Source organism: Erithacus rubecula, assembly GCF_903797595.1.
Source record: "Erithacus rubecula genome assembly, contig: scaffold_978_arrow_ctg1, whole genome shotgun sequence".
Taxonomy (NCBI): domain Eukaryota; kingdom Metazoa; phylum Chordata; class Aves; order Passeriformes; family Muscicapidae; genus Erithacus; species Erithacus rubecula.
The window spans coordinates 12,162-31,668 of NW_027635353.1; the positions used below are offsets into that span (position 1 = coordinate 12,162).

Sequence of the window (19,507 nt, forward strand, 5' to 3'; positions counted from 1 at the left end):
TCCTCCCGGCGTTGCCTGGCAGCAGCAGCAGCAGCAGGCGTAGGGCCTACTCCCTGTGACCCCCCATTAATAAAGAGCTGTTTAATAAAGGCCTTGGCCCTGCTACATTCACTACAACTTGGGGGCTCGTCCGGGATTCGAACCCGGGACCTCTCGCACCCCGTATTCCCAGCCCCTGTCCCTATTCCTGTCCGTCTCCCCTCTCACCAGACGCCGCCGCCATCGCTCCGGACCTCAGGGGCCCTCACGTGACAGGGAAACATCGCGATCCTCTCGCCCACCAATCATAGCGCGCGACCGCTCCTAGATTTGCATAACCACGCCCTCGAGCTTGGTCCCGCCCACCATCGGCTGCAGCCGGGTCTGGGCTCTGTTTCCTCCCAGTGAGAGCCGAACTGGGAGGAAAAGCACTCCCAGTTGCTTCCAGGTGCTCCCAGGATCGCTCCCAGTGCTCCCAGTATCGGTCCCAGCGCCGCGCGGGGCGCAGCCACTTGGGAACCCCTCAGGGCACAGCGCGGCTGCTTTTGGGTGTCGGCACCTGCTCGGGCTTCAAACACAACTGCTGCCTTGTCTCCCACCTGCGTATCCACACTGGGGAGAGGCCCTGTGAGTGCTCCCAGTGTGGGAAGTGCTTCAGGACCAGCTCTGATCTGATTGTCCACCAAAGGAGCCACACGGCTGAACAGCCCTACGAGTGTGATAAATGCAGCAAGAGGTTTCCAACCAGCTCCAGTCTCCTCCAGCACCAGCACATTCACATAGAGGAGAAGCCCTTCTGTTGTCCCGAATGTGGGAAGGGCTTCAGGTACAAGTCCAACCTCGTCACCCACCGGCGCATCCACACCAGGGAGAGGCCTTATGAGTGTTCTGAGTGTGGGAAGAGCTTCTCACAGAGCTCACACTTGACCACACACCAACGGAGGTACCACTAAGGGAAGCCCTGTGAGTGCCTTGAATGTGGGAAGAGCTTCATGTGCCGCTCCAGCTCCGTTCTCCATTACAGGATCCGTGCTGGATGATCCCAGTGTCTCCCAGTGGGCAGAGCCCCAGTGATCTGTGTTGGGAAGACACCTGGCTGGGGGGGCTCCACATTCTCCTGGCTTCCCTTGGGTACCTGGATACATCCACAGACCAACATCACAAATCCATTGTGGAGAGCACATTTGTCGACTTCTGACCCCAGAAAAATATCATTTGTTGCATCTTCTGGTGGCATCAAGCAACACTGGGTGGCCTTGGAGGTCTTCTACAATAAAAAAACATCGTTTTAATCCTCTCTGGCCAATGCACATCTTCCACATCCAAATGGGAACAGACTGGGGCAAATCCCACGATTTTGGAGACAGTGGGGTGGAAACCCCTCCAGAAAGGTTTCTTCCCACTCAGCGAAGCATGTGGATGCTCTGCCAGCAGGGACACGTAAATCTTTTTTTTTTTTGGCCTTGAAACAAAAAAGTTTCTGTTCATCCCTTTGAAAGTCCTGAAATTAGAGTAAAACTAAAGATGTTGAAGTAATGCATGGATGGGGAGATGTGGTAGACAATGACACAGGTGAGGTCATGGATGGGGACATGAGGGGACACAGCCTTTCATGGGGACATAGACATGGATGGAGACACAGGCCTAGCTGTGGACATAAGGGGACGTGGACATGGGTGGGGACATGAACTGCAACAGCATCAATGCCACAACCTGTGCCACCACAGTGTCACCTGCACCTCATCTCAGCCATGGCTAAGATGGTTGCCCAATGCACCACATCCCCACTGTCACTACTGCAATATCCCAGCCAAATGTCACCACCCACCAGGGTGGGAGGGTTGTTGACAAGTTGTTGTCAGGGCTTGTTCAGCTGGTGAAAAGCAGTGTGGAAGCAAGTGACAGCCACCAGGGTGTCCCAGGGCCACCACGTTCAGGGGACCCCTGGGGGACAGGGCAAGGATCAGTGCCACGCAGGGTGTCACTAGAGGTGTCCTAGTGGCAGCGTCCCCACAGGTGTGGCGACATTGTCCCCTGCTGTGTGTCCTGCTAGCATTGTGTCCCCTCCCCTCTGTCCCCATCCTCCACCATGGTTCCCTGTCACCCCTCTGTGTGTCTCAGTCCCCTTCCATGTGCCCCTGTCTCTCGTCCTGTGTTCCTGTCACCCACCCCCAGCGTGGCCTAAGTACCTGAGGTTCCAGGCCCGTGTCCTTCAGGGTGTCCCCATGTCCCTCAGGATGTTTCTGTGGCTGCTCCTGGCACTGAGTGTCTGCACTTGCCCCAGCACAGGTAGGGACAAGCCGTGACACCCTGTGACACCCCATGAAAACCTTTCTCCTCTGATTTTGGGTCTTTTCCCCCTATTCTGGATACTTGCTCCCCTATTTTGTGTCTTCCCCTCTTTTGGGTCTTTCCCACTTATTTTGTTTCCTTTCCCCTTATTTTGGTTCCCTTCCTCTTTTTTTGGATCATTTCTTCCCTTTTCCACCCTTTCCCCCATATGCAGGCACCTTCCTGCTTCTGGTACTTTTGTGGATGCCTTTCCCCTCCTCCAGTCCTCTCCCCACCCCTTAGTCCTCCTCACCCCCCCACTGGTTGCCCCCCAGTTGTTGCCCCACACCACATGGACTCGGTGCTCACCATCCTGGACACACTTGAGACTCAGGCCTGGGGCAACTCCCCCAGCACTGCCACGGCCCTGGGGAGGGGGTTGGGGGTCTGCAGCACCCTGGGGTGCTGAGCGGTGCTGGGTGAACGCCCCCCGGCTCTCACTGCAGACCAGTGGCAGCTCCTGGCCGAGCTCCTCCGCCACGACCCGGTGACCCCGGAACTGGGGGCGGTGCTGGCCCCCGACAGCTGCCCAGCTGTTGGTGTCCCAGTGTTCTGCCCTCCTCCGGGAAAAAACAACCTCCTGGGACACCCCCCCAAATCTCCCCAAAGGGCATTTGTGACTTAGCTTTGGAGTCCTTCAAGCTCCAAAAATCTTCCCCTACACCCTCAAAAACTCCCTCTGACAGAGACCCCAGGGGCGAGCTGCCCCTCTGCGGTCACTGTGAGATGGGGGGACAATGTCCCAGGGGCGGGAGGGCTGCGGACACAGCGAGGGCTGGACTGCGTGGTCCCTCCGCTTCCAGTTCCTGCTCCTCATCCTCTATCCCAGCTCTTCCTCCCACTCCTCCTCCTCTTCCTCCTCATCTTAATCCCTCCACCTCTTCTCCTGCTGTTTCTCCATCACCGCTCCCCCATCCCCACTGCTCCTGCCCCGTTCCCGAGCCTTTGCAGCCCGTGGCAGGAGCAGAGATGGAGCCGGGACAGGTCGGGATGGGCAGCGCGGAGCTCTCGGCTGCTCCCACCCACTGGGGGTGGGGGAAACCCGGCCTGGGGAAAAGGAGAGGGAAACTGGGAAAACTGGGGGACAGCAGATCCAAAGTGGGGCTTGCTGGGGACCCTGGGTGGGAAATTCCATCCCTTTGGACCCTTCCCAGACACCTGGAGATGTTGGAGCAGGGACTGCAGAGATGGGTGAGGGATGCCAAGAGTGGGATTTTGGGGTCAGGATCTGTGGGAATGGGAATGTCCTGCTCCTTTCCCAGGGCAGGGTCACACCTGAGCCAGGTGTGCAGGGCAGGACCTTGCCCTGAGCCTTAGCACTGTCCCACCTGCAGCATCTGCTTCCCCTCGGCCTCTTCCTCCTGTGGCCACAAGCCCAGCTTGGTGTTGAAGGGGCTGGGCTGGGGTCATCCCATTGTGGGGGCTGCACACCCCATCTGCCCCCTCTCCAAATTCCCTCCTGGGGGCTGCAGGAGCTGGGGCAGGAGCCCTGTGGGGAGGGAAAAGGGGGTGACACCAGGATTGGGTTATAGTGGAGTTGTAACTGTGGCCAGGGAAGAGCAGGGTGAGAACATGTGAGAGGAGCAATTGTGCACACAGCCAGGGCAGGGCAGGAGGAGGGGCAGGAGCTGCTCCAGGGGCTGGAGTTGATTGTCCTGACATTCCATGGTGCAGCCCGTGCTGAGGCAGCCGGGCCCCTGCAGCCCATGGAGGGCACGGAGTGCAGAGATGCACCTGCAGCGCCTGGAGGAGCCCGTGCCGGAGCAGGGGGATGCCTGAGAGGAGACTGGGACCCCATGAGAAACCTGTGCTGGAGCAGGGACCTGGCAGGGACCTGCAAACCCGTGCAGAGAGGAGCCCACGCTGGAGCAGGGACCTGGCAGGACTTGTGAGCAAATGCAAGTGTGACAAAAAAAGTCATCATCTCATTCAATTAAAATTGCAAGGATCCAAGTAGAAACAGTGTCTGATAAGAAATGGAACAGAGCAATTGTAATTTAAGTGATGATCCTTATGTGAGTGAAGGGGACAGCTTCCTGATTTGTCTAGAGACTAGTTTAACTTCTTGCATCATTTATAACATCCATCAAGCAATTTTGAGTTCTATGCTGCAACTTCTGATTTCACCATTTTACAGAAGTCCAGCCAATGAAGAAAGCAGTGAGAAAGGCTAACATCAATAAGCTTGTGTGTATCTGTTTATGGATAAGACATGTGTAATGTTTTATAACTACACTGTATGTATCAATAGTTTTGAGTTTGGTTCTAATTATACTTTTTCTGAGTTTCAACAGCAAAGTGCAGATGGTAGCAAAATGGTCCTTACCTAGAAGGGAATTACCAGGCGACCCTACTGTTAATGCTCTTCAACACACAGGTATGCCTGAGCAATGCCCTCCACTGTCTTGGGCCTTTAAGCAGCTGAACATTAGTTATGAAAGTACTGAAGTTTCCATGCTGTCTGCCGTGGGCCACCTGAGCCTTAGTAACCTAATGAAGCAAGAAACTTCTAAGATTACAAAGCTTCTACTACAGGACTCAAAAAGGCCTAATCAGTGAAGATAATCTGGACATGGAGAAATACAGCTGAGTTACAAAAGCCAGTGAGCAATTTCGTTCCTCTGCAGTTCTAGTACATATTTCTGTTTTTTCCTGACTGCATTCCCAGAACATCTACACATCTCGTCTTCTATATTCAAAATGAAAGTTGTTTTTTCTCACAGTGACTTAGGTCCAGATGGCAAAATGAAATTGCAGTATTTCATTCAGAAATAAAGTTGGAAAGCAATACAGTCATTTAGAAGATTTAAAAATTCAGCCCATGTTTAAAGTAACTACTTCTTTGCCCAAATAATGATGGGTAAACATTAAATCTTCACCCCCAAATATGTCCTTTTCTTAATGGAAGACTTGGCTGCACTGTGGATACCAAGAAAATAACCAGGTTTTAAAACCCAGCTTCCAGGCTACAGCCCTGCAGCTCTCAAAAATTAGAAGACAGCATAAAACATTTTGTTGAGTAGGTTGATTGAAAAATTGTGTGGAAAAGGGAGCTGAAATATCCCATGTCATTCAGAATTTCATGGTAAATAATTTCTGTGGCTACCTAGCAGCTATAAAAGGACAGTTAACTTTGTACTGTTACTTTTGCCTTGATGCGCTAAAATTCTGTAAGTATGATCCCACTTCATGAAAAGCCAGGAGGAGCATTTGAGTTGAATGGTAGCTGTGTATCCATTCCTGCAAAATGGAAGTGGCAAGAAGGGGACTGACAGCAATGCTCACATAGGCATCACAAATGTTAATAAATGTGAAAGACGAATTTTTGTTTACAAAGATGCCTAGAGCTCTATTTTACGTAGAGACGCTGCTATAGATGTCTGGTAATAGGCCTCTGAGGTAGGAGCAGATTTTTTTACTCTGTTTCTATAGTTAAAAAGAAATGATGAGAAGATAAAACCTGAAAATTATTCTTGTAATTTGCAATACACAGCTGTGTTCATAATGGTCCAAACTATCTCAAATAAAGCATAGTACTTCAGAGCTGAGCCATTATGTAAGGGAATATATTGGCATGGTAAGGACTATCCCACTTTGCCGGATTTGCACCAGCCTCTGCCATTATCTGGAAACCCAGTTTGTAGCCTCAGGTGTGCACATGCACCTGCACTGGGGAGGCCACTCTGTGCATCACTAGCCAAGCACTAGCCAGCTGATTGATTGAGCCAGGCCAGTCTCTTGCAGCACACCTGGGCAGTTACTGCAAATGGTTGAGTGTTGGAGTCATTAATCTGTAACAGGCCAACAACAGGGGAACAGGCAAGGTGCATCTGTGAGCACAGGAGAGCCCTAGAGAGTTCTAGGAGCAGGGACAGGGTGGAAGCCATGCCAAGAAAGGGAACAATAAAACAAAGCCATGTTCTAGATTGCAAAGTTTATTAAATATCAAGTTCAAGTAAATATAGTGTATTAGCTTCACAAAAATGTATTAATATATAAAGGAAGTGTCACAGCAGCATTTAATGCTTTTCTCATTATCTGTCAACTCAAGTCCTTGAAATAGTGGGCAAAACTCTAAAATTCTTTCAGTCTTGATTCATCTCAATGCAATCATTCTTACTTTTCCAAAACTGGGACTTTGTTCTATATTCTGCTGGTGACTTTTGCAGATGGGAAATTACAACTCTCATCTTAATTAAAAACTGGTAACTCCCCGAAATAAGTAAAACTACTTATATGGTTGCTATCTATTTTTCACCACACCTGGGCTACAGACACCATTCTCAGCTGCTAGCAGCAACCAAAAGATTGGGTATCCAATCACACAAGTTCTGGAGAGTACTGAGGTAAATTGATAATATTATGTTCCCTTTTTCCCCCTCCCACTTGAAGTGTTTTCAGGTGTACCACGAGTGTTTAAGCAAAAGCTGCAAAAGTCTGAAGCTGTAGCAATTTTTAATACAGAAATCAACACCAATACCATAGAGGTACTGGGTTTGAATATCCCTCATTATACTCAAGTGTATTCTGACAGTGACTGATCATGAGGCCAGGTTGCCCATGGAGGCTTTGGAGTTTCCATTTTTAAGTAATTCAAAAACCAATACAGATCTGGGAAACTAATTAAGTGTGGTCCTGGAGCAGGAGGGCTAGGGGAAATAGCCTTCAGAGGTCCCTTCCAACCTCACTCATTCTGTGATACAAAATAAAAATATCAGAAAGACCATAAAACAAGTCTTGGCACTACTACACACTCAGTAATTTTAAACCTATGTTGCATAAAGTGACAAAAACGTAAAGTGCCCTTTTCACCAGCTTGAACAACACTATAAGTTAATTAGCAGAAATTAGTCACTGCATCAGGACTGAAGCACTGGGCTCAAAGCACAAAGGATGTCCTAAGCATTTAAGTAACACTGGAGAAATTACAAACATATTGAGTGAAAGGACTAAACAGAACAAAAGTAATGCTTTTGTAAAAACACAGACATGAGTGGAACAACATAATGCAGCTACTGTAAGAGGAAACACGTCTGACAGTTTTGTCAAGCTCAAGAAACCAGATCAGTCAATCTCTTGTTCAGAAAAAATGAATGTGGTTCTTAATGTGAGTGCAAAAGAAGTTAGCTATGCAGAAAAAACCCAACAGATGAGTGCACTGTGCTTGACATCCATTTAACAGACTTAGAGTTTATATACAGAATAAAATAAACAATCTTTCACACCTGAAGCGGGGAGAAGGAAAACCACAGATGCTCTATAAAAGCAATGAACGTCCAGAGTCTTTCTACAGCATTTCATTCAAATCATGTAATTTTTGGTTAAAACATCACGGTACTCCTCTATTGCTCTGCAAAGGGGATCCTGGTCCACATGAAGGTTTTTTGAAGATCCAGCACATCCAGTTTTAAGTTCAGCAGTGGCTGGTGGGAAAAAGAGACAACATTCCTTATGTTTCTTTTACAGCAGATGGGGCAAATTAAGGTACTAAAAGAACATTTTACATGGCACAAAAGTCTGCAAACTGGATGAGACTTCAAAATTTCCAAGCACGCCTAACAAGGGAAGAGCTGGGCAAAAAGGAAGAAATGCATTTTGTGCACATTTGCTTATCAGTCAACAGCATTTGTAAAGCTAATGACAGATGTTGTGGAGGCTACACAGTGAACATCTGGGACTCCACAGGACTCCAGTGGCCCTTAACAGTGCTTGTTAGCATAGCTCCTGCAGAGCTCTTCAGCCTCAAGTCTTTGCTTTCCTTAAACATTCAAAGCTGTGCTTTATGGGAGCACTACAGCTACACAGCTGCAGTCCCTGCCAAGCAATGACTCTGGAGGACCAGCTATCCTGAAGCAGGTGGATTTCCTCTTTGGATGCCTGGCCTCAAATTCTAGAGTGTGTTTTATGCCCCATGTTACAAGCATTGAACTTGTGCTTGCCTAAACACTACTGAACAATCTCTTCCTGAAGGAATGTTGTCTTTTGTCCCTGATCAAGTGCTTCTTATTCAAAACAAGACTGCCAACACCTGGCTACAAAGACAAGCCGTGAATCATAGCAAGAAAAATCAAGATCTAACAGCAGAGAACATGTATGGTAGGGTTCAGTACTGAATGCAATCCATGTACAGGGAAGGAAGGGATGGCTGAAGTCTATAAAGATCTATAAAAATCTGGGGGCTTCTTTGATGTTTTTGCTGGAAATTAACTCTAGAGAAGGGAACTTCATCTTCAACCAAGTGTTTCTGTTTGAGCCAGTGGATGAATTATTTTTTTTTGTTTTTTTCCAGGCAAGTGCATAACATTCTATGCAGTATTTTGGGAGGCAGGAATTTTTCAAATTCAAATTCAATTTCAAATAACAGAAAAAAAAACTATGCTTAGCAGAGGAAGTTGAAAATAATGGCCTGAAAGCTGTCAAGACATAGAAACAATCACTTTTTTCCTTAAAAACACTCCTAATGTAATGACACCTTACCTTCTTTCAGTTCCTTAGAGATTTTTTCATCCAGCTCCTGACGTACCTAGAATTACACAAAAAATATACAGTTAAGACATAATATGACTCAAATGTAACTGCTAAAACATTCTTACACCCCAGAGACAACGTGATAAAACCTAAAAGTATCATGACAAATGGAGATGATGGCCTGTGATGGGCAAGAAGATGCCAAAGGTCTTGGACCACGTGAGCTGTGTGGAGAGGCTGAGAGAGCTGTGCCTGTTTCTTAGACAAAGCTCAGGCCACCCTGTGTGTGTGTATTAACTACCAGAAGGGTGGAGTAACAGAGATGGAGCCAAACTCTTCTCAGTGGTGCCAAAAGAATAACCCCCCCAAGCTTCAAGTATTTTTCAAGCATGGACAAGCAGCAGTAAAATCCTGGGGAAAGGGATTCCCCTAGAACATGAGACATGGGTAGTGGATGGAAGCAGGAAATCTAAGGCCTAGACCAAAACATGGCCTAAAGCAGCACTAATCCTAAGCAAAGCTGCAGTAGTTGCAAGAAAGCACTTTCCCTGATTTATGAAGCTTTCACAATAACCAGAAAGTCCAAAGGGCCCTCTGCAACGTGTGCTGATGAATCAAGAGAAGAAAAAGGTCTTATTTGCCTCTTATTTATTCCAGTAACCTCTTTGTGATTCTCATCCCCACCTGAGGAAAGAGAAATAGGTGGAAATAAAGCCAACACATGGATTTCTCTGAAAAGGAATGAAAAGACACCTTTGGGACTCTGATAGTCTCCACTGTCTCCTGCCCCCTCTGGAGAAGGCCTGAAGTACCAAGGCCTGAAGTACCGGAGCCAATGCTGACCTACAGATGAAGCTTCCAACCAAATGTTACCTATGTGTATTTGCTCCTGAACAAATCATTGTTATGTGTGCATTTACTGACAGAACATGTGTTTGCCTTTCCAAATCTAGAAACTGGATGAGGCCACATCTGGCCTAACCAGGGGTATAGGAGCAAAGACAATCCCTTGGTTTCTCCTTGAGCCAGGCTCTGGGAGAAGGCCAAGGAGGATGAAATGACACATTATGCCAGCTTGTTTGGTTAACGGTATAAAAGTTGGGCTACTGCCACAGCAGTTGGGAGAGCCTGGTGGCCTGCAAGGTGGATGCACACAGGAATTCCCAGAACCCTGGTTCTCCAGTCCTTCCCTGTGACACCTTCCCCCCAGAGCTGAGGTGTCTCAGACTGGGATGATGGTCAAGTATTGGAGCAAGTGGTGATGTATCTTTCTTTATCACTACAGGCATTCTTTTGTAGTAATCATGAAGTGCATTGCTTAGCTTGTCCTGTGTAATTCATTACTAATGATTATATGCTTTGGTGAGCTTAGCATATCCTTGCAGAATTCTAGTGAATTCCACTGTTCCTCAAGCTGGTGTCTGTGTCCTGAGCAGGTCCTCTCACTGCTTAGCTCTTCAGGCAGTAACATACTGGGTTACTTGCAGCAGTTACCATCTCAGGAGTTCTGTTCCAGGAAGTGATGTTGACTTACTACTTATCCACGGAGCTTCTTGTGCAGCAAGTGAGCTGGATCCTCTCAGTCTCCATGAGATGATACTCAGGGTCTAGGAACTGAACTTCAGAGCAGTACTGCTACTGCACACACAACCACTGTTGCTACCCAGAACTTTCTGACTGTCAGAACAGGCAAGGGTAGTAAAGAGACTTCTCTAGTTAATTAAGTTCCATGAGAAGAGATGAAATCCATACCTATGGTGGCATCTTACAGAAGCTGAGCTACTACAGAAGCCATAACTTCACAAAGACATAAAGCACAGAACTACTCAGCAGCAAGTCACTCTTTCACTGAGAGAAACCAGCAACTCCAAAGCATTCCCAGCTTTAGGCCAATGGGAATGCATCAGTACGTTTGAATCAAATCCTAGCAGCATAAAAAGACAAAACATGTCCAGTAGCACTCAAGGTTAAACAGTACACGTTACAAACCTTGTCACATCTCTGGCTGCAGGGAAGAGAGAGAAGAATTTTGATTAAGAAGCTGAAGAAGAAAGAAAAAGAGCCTTAAGTTCAAAGGTCTTCAGTGAGACACAAGAACATGGCCTACCTGGACATGAGGCAAGGCAAAAAGCTCACATTAGAAAGACCACTAAAATACAAGAGAGCAGATGGAAAATGAAACCAGAAAAGGAACAGAAGTTGAGAGATAGTGTAGGGAGCTGTAATCCTCCTTCTCACATTCTGTAGGGATACTGGTTTCATAAATCCACTGATTGACACTGCTTGCAGCCAGCAGAGTTCACTATTCTTTCCCACATCAAGACACCCACATTCATTTGCACCAGCCTTGGGCACAGCTGTTAGGACTGAAATGTGGCAGTTTGGAAATATAACAAGCAGCATGAGTCCCAAAATCTTCTTGCAATACTTGCAGCAGACAGATATCCCCTGCCTTGGGCTATACACTAAAGCCCATCTTTCAAATTCTGGTACACAGACCACTAACAGTACTTCCTGTTTATGACTTGGAGAGGGAAGACTAGGTTTTAAGACTTTCCTGAACACACTGAACATTGAGGTACTTGAGGCTACAGGTGGTACCATGTCAGTCTCAGTTGCTCTCTAAGTGGTAATTTCAGGAAGACTTATCACAATAGAATGAGCAGCTCAATTTAGTATAAGGGGGGATAAATTCACAGCAGGAAAACTTAGTCCTAGACACTAGACTACTGCTTTGATTTAAAGAAATCTAGCATGCTGAAAGTCCCATCTTTCTTTCAAGAGTACCTGGTTGAATTAGTCAGAAATAATTTTTCTGCGCATATAGCAGTTGTTTAACTCATCCTTATTCAAGGAAGAAAACTTCAGAGTTTGATACATTATTAGAGTTCAAAGGGAATCCTAAGAAGACACACTGTATATACTATGAGAGTGAATTATCCTCAGCTCCTCTGGTGACAACAAACTAAAAGTCTCCACAGGTTGTGATCAAGAGCAGAGAAAACTTCAAGGGACTAGGTCCTACCAACAAACTGCACTAGGAAGGAAAAATGTTAGTACAAAAGAAAGCCCCCAAATGAAGAAGCAAATCCCCTCTGGACATCAGTAATTGAAGACTGGGAACATGTCATACATAATTGTTGAAAAACTTCCTTGAGAGAATGCTCAAGAGTTGTGAGACACACATGTTCTGGAAAGAAACTCTATGGGTGCTGTTGAAGTCAGGACACTGAGAGGGAACAGTACTACCATTCTTAGATCTAATATAGACTTGTCTTAGAATCAGCTCAGATGTTTTCCACAAGTGGATTTGGAAGCATTTTTCACAAAACACTGAAGAGGCTTATACAGGAGTTTGAACTTCACATCTGTATTTATTAGCAGCTATATAAAACAATGAGCCACGAAATAGCCTGGAGAAATATTTAACTTCTGTAATTAAATTTCCCTACTTAAGGGAAGGCAGCAAACCCCTGAAGGTGCCTATCTTGATACTGACAAAATTTTGAGATTCTCAGGGAGTTCCAATGTCTTCTGGAAAATGAAAATGTAAAGTAATACCTGAAAACTGTGGCTGTAATTGAGTTTTAAGAAGCACTGAGTACTTCCACTTTCCTTCCCTTCGCTGTCTGTTTTCCTTGCTGTTCTCCAAAAAAGGCACAACTGTGAAGCCTTTTGTTTTAAACTATGGCAGCTCTTTTGCCTAGAAGAGGAATGGTTTCCTCTTTTGCCTTTTTCTTAACATCTTGATGCCATCTCTGCGTTCTTCCTTTCTCTCTTGTTCTGTGCTCCCTACTCCTCCTGGTCTCCTCTTTTCCCTTTCGCAGTGGGTCCCTGAATTTTCCTTCCTTTGTGTTCTGCACTGAAGTGTAAGTGCAAAGTTATGCCATCCCATTCTTATCCTATTTTTGAAGCATCCTTTTGTTGGTATTAACATACTAAAGCAAGTTCTGTGAAGAAACTGCTGGACTGAAGATCAAGGAAGAAGAAAAGTGTCTCAGATGTCTGATTTGATTAATCATTGAATATGATGTTAGCCATTTTAAACAAGTTAACAAAACCATACATTGGAATTTCATGTTGAGCTTAGCTGGGAACTCCCTATGCCACAGTACTCCTTGTCAGTTTCTCTTGTAAAAGAATGTCATGACACACTTTACTGCTTTGACTTAAATACCTTATGGCCTTTGACCCTTTTAAAAATTTTTACAACCCTGATGACCAAAACATTGTACAGCTGTGCACTGTTTTAAGGATTAGGAGTTGCTTTGGCCTATTAGACAATATGGACCAATAAATGGATTTTAACTTCATGCTAAGAGGGAGAACCTTGCATACTGCCACTCTCCAGCAGCAATCAAGAATGGTATTTCAAAATGCTTACCTTGGCCACAAAGGCTGCAACCCTGTTTCTTGCAGATAATGTGTTCTCAGTTGGGCTGAGGATGCTTTCTCCTAGACTGAGACTTCTGTTCAGCCCCAAATGGCTGCCAAGATGTCCCAGTGCAGTGGAATACAGAACTGGAGTTGCAGCCAGACCTCCACTGACAATGCTGCTTGTGATTAATGATTTGTTTTTATGGCGCTCCCGGAGGAGCTTAGCATTGGCTTCTTCAAGTCTCTTGTTAGCTCTGAAACATTCCAAAGCACACAAATGGTTACCTTTGGTAGGAACACTTTCCCAATTTGACCAACGTTTAGGACTGCTCAGCATGAGGGCTTCAAAACCTTCTGTGAAAGCCATGTGTTTACATAGCTTCTTCTGGAAGGCACCAGTATAAGAACTCTGGGCTGGCCCCCCTTCCCAAGGGAAGCTCAAAGCTCAGAGCCACTGCTTAAACAGAAGCCAAAAAAGATTTCTATTTTTCTTTCACAGAACAGAAATCTGTTCTCTGAGAAGCCTACCCTTATTCAAACAATAAAAGACATGAAATTCTTTTTTGTTGTTGTTGTTGTACAGAGGATGAGATTATAGAGACAGGCAAAAAAACCTGCCAGTTAAAACAATATCAACTTGAAAAGTATCCTGTTAATGCCATGATCAGTTGTGCTGCTGCGGAAACACTGAAGAGAAATGAAGGCCTGCTGAACAGGAAGGATCTTACAGTACTTTTCCCACAAACACACCATCATATGTTTTCAATGCTGGCTAGGTGCAGAAGAGGAATTAACAAGAAATATGCATGAGGAAAAAGGAGTTTCTTATTACCAGTCCAAAAAAAGCATAGACTTACCTTTCCAGTTTCTTTGCTAGGCATCGTCTAGTTTTCACTTCCTCCAGGTACAGCTCCTTGTACTTTTCCACTTCTGCCTGTGCACATTCTTTTGGAAAAGTACTGTCTTGAGTGTTTTTTATCTTGTCCAACTCACATTCAAGATCTCTAATTCTGTCTTTTAGCTGGTTTCTGAGGGAAGCATGATGACTTGCTCTGATTTGTTCTAGTCTGTCCTGGGAGGCAGCCTGTGCCTGAAAGAGACAGTGCACCTTCAACCACCACAAAGAAAAAGAGAACTCTCCCCACCTGTCAATTGTATGTAGCCAAGTTGGAGGGCCCAGCTTGGCTCAGAGAGGCAGCTGTGCCTCCTCACTACCATCAGCAATCAAGGCAGAAACCCGAGCTACTACTATAAGTAATTCTTTTCACTCAGGATGAAGCCCAAATCACTACTACTATTCAAAACTACTAATGAAAAAACACTATCTCTGTAGGACAGGGCATGGAGAACAGGGCAGGATTCCTCAAAGACCTTAGCAGGATGCCTCAACTCCTCCTGATCTCCAAAACTGCAACTTCAGTCACTTACTTTCTGATCACTCTCCCCTGTACAAGGACAAAACCAGACCTGTAGGTCTGGCTGTTGACAGCTGGAAGATGCAAAACCTCTTGAAGTACAAACAGTGAGAAGCACACCAGTAGACAGCCCCAAGCACTGCAAAATGGAAACCTACCTTGGGCAAGCTTTTGATTCAGAGACCTGCTAGCACATCAAACCCTGTAAGAGCACTCCTGCCCAACCATATGCCCTTCTCCCACTGCCCTTTGGCACAGATACAAGTACAGCACTAACACATAGAATCAGGCACCCAAAGCAAAACACTAAAAATGGTGGCCACCACCAAAGACTACAGAGCGCCTACAGACACGTCAAAGTCACTCACTTGCAAAAAGAGATTGACTTCTTGTAGTTTTTGTCTTATTTCTTGGCCTGCTCGTTCATCAACCTCTCTTTTATACTGTTCTATTTGGCTGTGATCCACCATGTTAGTCTCCAAGTGATGCTGGAGTTTTGCCATCTCTTCTTTCAGCTGGGATTTGCTCTTCTCCAGTTTTTCACAGTTCCCATGCAGAGTAGACAACTCTTCTCGCAGATCCCGGTTTTGTGCTTCTAGCTGCATGCTTTTTTTAGACTCCATGTCCAGCTGCTGGGAAAGTTCAGCAACCTATACATGGGGAAAAAACCCAAAAACAACCTCAGAGACATCTAAAAGCAGTGAATTCTGTTAAAATCACTACAGAGATTGTCCATGGAGACTGTATTTATCATGTGTATATTTAATCAGAAACATAAATGTAACTGGGCTCTTTTTTTCCAACAAGATCAACCTTCACATTATTTGTGGTATGATGGGAACCTGAGGAATCTTTTCACAATTCTTCATGCAAAAATGCTATTAGCTTCTGGACTAAAAAAGTCACTGCAAAGGCAGTAACTGATTCTACAATGATGCCTTCTAAAGCCGATTCGAATAGTGAAATGCAGCTTCCTAGCAATGAATCTGAGTAATGGGTGGAGAAGTTTACATGCTACTACTGAACAACCAGAGCAACTTCAAAAACACCTCTGGCAACAATACTTCTGGGTCCCCATGCCACAATGGGCTGAAACAGCTACCTGTGAGCAGTAAGGTACAGCACTTCTCCTACATCACCTCTCCTCATCATACCCTGCACAGCAACTTTTCAGAAAAGGAAAGTCCCAACTGCCTCTGGTTGAACTCATGCCTGAGACAGGGCTCAAGGGCTTCTCTTGCTGTGTGAACCTTGCTGCCACTCTTGGCTTGCCCTTTCCCTGCAGGACAGTCTGCCCTTCCTGTGCCACTGCAGATGCTGCTTTGCACTTAAGGATTGCACCTTTACCCACAGTGATAACTACGTCAGTATTAGTTATAGTCACCTGCTTCTCTCTAATGGTACAAAAAGCACTGAGACCAATCAAATCTAAAATACAGCTAAGGAAAGAAAATCATAACATGACAAGAAATGCAGAGAAAGCTTCACACAGGTTTGAAAAGAAGTAACACTACAACCAAACAAACCTCACATTAAGAGAGCTCACCTTTGTTCTCAATCTATCAACTTCAGTGACCATTTCAGAATACCTGCTCTTCATTTCTCCCTTCAAATTAAGCTGGGACTCCACTTCTCTCTCCTCATACACCCTTATTTTCTTCGTAGCTCTACTGAGAAGTCTCTTCAACCTATACAACAGATCAGTTTAGAAAACAATGAAACACAGGAATAAGCAATCTTTCCTATATGCTCTCAAGTAAGGAGTGAAGACATAGTTTTCTTCATCTTTAACATACTTGATAGTACTAGAACTGCTGATAAAAGACCTGCTCTTCCTGTGCCACAAATCACCTGACACATCTGAATTTCAGCTGAAAAGATGAATTGCAGACTTCCTTCCCCACCCCTGGAGAACTGCAGGGCAACCTGGGTTGACAATTCCTCTTGCAGCTCTCATAAGTATAGGCTCATGCACAGATATGCCTTGCAGGAACTAATATGAAACTCCAGTTGGCTTACAGAATATGTATGCCTATTCTTACAGTTCAATAAAACTGGACTTCTGTTCAGGGATATCTCTTCACCACATCAAAAAGGCATACCTCTTAAAGTCTTTCTGCAATTCTAAGTTTCTTCTCATTTCTTGGTCCAGACGGAGTTCAACTGGGCGTTTTAACTCTATCAGTTTCTTCACTTTCTTTCTTTCACTCTCACACTTTCAAAACAGAAAAGACACATGACACTCAAAACAGAAGAACAAGAGCTACATGCAATTCTGTTCTCTAGCATTCTCCACAGAGAAGCTGCAGTCCATCTCCATATGTTAGCCAAGGTCTACGTTAGGTTTCACAGCAAACTGGCCAATACTGAAGAACAAAAATGGATGCCTCCACTGAAACAAAGGTGGAAAAGATGCTGGACTACTTTCAAGAGCTCTCAACTCATAGCAACAATTATGTAGGTATGCTCATCATGGAAGAATACAAATACATCTAAAGTTTTTATTGATCAGCAGGAAGAGGATTTGATCTTGGGAATTTGATATTTGGGAATTTTTTTCAATACACTATTCCCTTTCATCTCTACTTTGTGGCTACTTACTTATGTGCTAGTTGCTTTGTACTTCCTTTATTCCTCTACAGACGAGGAGGGAAAGACTGCCCCTTCAAAACTGTAGGTCATTTCTTGTTTCCCAAGCACTAGTTCATTTCCCCAGAATTCTTTCAGTATGTTTTTCTGCAAGGCTTTAAAGCATCCACTACCCAGAAAACATACTGCTGTTCCTCCATGCACTGCACTGGAAAAATTAAATACTTCAACCCTGCCCAGAAAACAAAGAGGTCAGCAGATGGCCAGAAGGAATCCAAGAAAGAACTGGGGAACTGCAGCCCTGCTTCATGTGCTCAACTGATGGAAACCATACTGGAAACTCTTTCATAGAAAATCACTCAAGAACTTACAAAAAGATAACCAAACAGCTTTCATTTGCTTCCTGGATGATCCACAAATCACAACATATCCAGAGCCTGAATGGCAGGGATAATAAAAAAATGCTCTTTATGTAAGAACTCAGACAAAAGGTTAATGTAGTTCTCTCAGGTACTGGCTTAGGAGAATTTTCTGGATTTACCTGTTCAAAGAGATCTGCCTTTTCCCTGTCAAGTTGAGCAACACGCTCTTCGAGGTTGGATCTTGACTTAAACTGCTCTTCCCACATGCTCTGCAAGTCCTTTGATGTCAGAGCCAGCATACTCTGCTTTTGCACCTGTAAAAGCAACAATGGCAGAAGAAACTAAGGTGACCATAAAAAAATACTGCAACAGACAGCTGTAACTTAAATGGAAACTCTCTCCTCTCCCCATTCAACGTCTATCGTTAATGGTAATGTGGAATGTAATACACAGCTTGGGAAACACAACCAAGAAGAGAAATTGAAGATTGCAAAAAGAATGAACGCTACAAGGGTGGTGAGATGAGGATAAAGTTTGGGGAATAACAAACACACACACAAAATCGCCCTGCAGCTTTCTTCCAAAGGTTCTCCAGAGTTCATGATGTACTTTCTCATGTATTCATTTCTAGTGCCCACCACAGAATATACCCTACCCTCGTGGCTTCTGTAACAGCTCTACATCTCCTGAGAGCAAGAAAATGTTTTGAAATTGACAATGATATTGATGGTTCTACCTGAAGGGACAAAGATTTGCCTAATAGATGCATTTGAGTTGAACAGAACTTGCTGATTCAATTCAAGTATAAAGACTGGAAGTTGACTAGTTGCATTTTGTGGCATTTTTTAAGAAAAAAAAAAAAGAAAATTACAAAAGAAAAAAGGAAAAAACAAAAAGATGTTTACTGGCTACAGAAAGTGACAAAACACTTAGCACAGTCTCAGATAAAAAAAATCCTTAGGGGGTATGAGTTTCTCAAGTCCTTACAGAGGAAGTAAAACACTGGCTCTCATGACAAAACCTCATATGGCCTCAAGACAAGCTCTGACAAAACTGAAAAGCTAATATGGGTCTGTCAAGCCCAGTCTCCTCTCTCAGCCTTCATCCACAGATCTCCAAGCTGCCCACAACACCCACTGAGTCATCTGCTATGGCTGGTAGGCAGCTAAGCACTACGCAGCCACCTGCTCACTCCCTGCAGGTGGGATGGGGAAGAGAATTCATCAGATGAATCAAACTGATGAACAAACTGTCTTGCACACCACAACACATACGAAACACAGCAGTAGGAAAATGAGAAAATTTACAACCTTTTCACTTGAGGGTACCTTGCCCTAAAACCAGATGGGCATTTAAGTGCTGTGTGCTTAGACAGCCCATATGATCTTTCCATCAATTACCTACACACAAAAAATTCAAAGACTAAAACAGTCATTTACAGAAGCCTGTAATGTACCTGCTTGTGGTGGTCTTCTGCAGCTGCCTGTGCTGTCTGTAAGTTCATTATCAAGTCTTCCAGGCGGTTATGAACCTATAGAAGCATTTCAAGAATCAAGAAGGCATACTATGACTTCCTAGACTGAAGTTACACCTCACTGACAAAAGTATTACACAACCTCTTTACCACTTTATTCCTACACTATTTACACCCAGCAACAATGATCAAAACAGCTTTAGTCTGATGCCACTGTAAAATTGTTAGCAATCATCATCTCTGTCATTTGGTGCACTTGGGGGGAAGAGAAGGAGAGAAAAGACCACATGGCAACTTGAAAATCATGCCCTGTTATCAAAGTGGAAGGATTTGTGACTGCCTTCCCACTTCTCTTGAGAGTATAAGTACATCACAAAATTTGACTATCACATGCAGTGATGTTATAAATACCTTCAGCTGTAATTGACAAGTATGGTCATAACAAGAACCCTAGTTCACTGGCTACAATATAAAAAACAACAATAAAAAAAATCTCTTAATTCAGGCCACAG

The 19,507-nt window shown here is 44.8% G+C and overlaps 1 protein-coding gene across 2 annotated transcripts; it reads right to left on the reverse strand.

Moving 5' to 3' along the window:
- Positions 1–6,945: 6,945 nt before the first annotated feature.
- LOC306816916 (ankyrin repeat domain-containing protein 26-like) lies at positions 6,946–19,111 on the reverse strand. Of its 2 annotated transcripts, XM_079333370.1 has the most exons (9): positions 18,978–19,111; positions 17,701–17,835; positions 16,673–16,785; positions 16,117–16,258; positions 14,939–15,220; positions 14,013–14,245; positions 13,163–13,409; positions 8,788–8,833; positions 6,946–7,733 (listed from the first exon to the last, which is right to left on the reverse strand). In XM_079333370.1, the coding sequence occupies exons 1-9, from the start codon at positions 19,023–19,025 to the stop codon at positions 7,612–7,614; spliced, it is 1,368 nt and encodes a 455-aa protein (XP_079189496.1). In that variant the 5' UTR covers positions 19,026–19,111; the 3' UTR covers positions 6,946–7,611. The 2 variants fall into 2 exon arrangements, with proteins under 2 accessions (XP_079189496.1, XP_079189497.1); XM_079333371.1 differs by lacking the exons at positions 16,117–16,258; positions 16,673–16,785.
- Between the last annotated feature and the right edge of the window lie 396 nt (positions 19,112–19,507).

What these genes read in the sequence shown, in the direction of transcription:
- LOC306816916 (XM_079333370.1), bottom strand. Translation starts at nt 19,025, where the DNA reads ATGAACTTACAGACAGCACAGGCAGCTGCAGAAGACCACCACAAGCAG. An exon ending in CTAGCAAAGAAACTGGAAAG is followed by an intron (nt 13,410 to 14,012) that starts GTAAGTCTATGC and finishes GGAATGTTTCAG; the next exon opens with AGCTAACAAGAGACTTGAAG. An exon ending in CTCTAAGGAACTGAAAGAAG is followed by an intron (nt 7,734 to 8,787) that starts GTAAGGTGTCAT and finishes TTTTCCCACCAG; the next exon opens with CCACTGCTGAACTTAAAACT.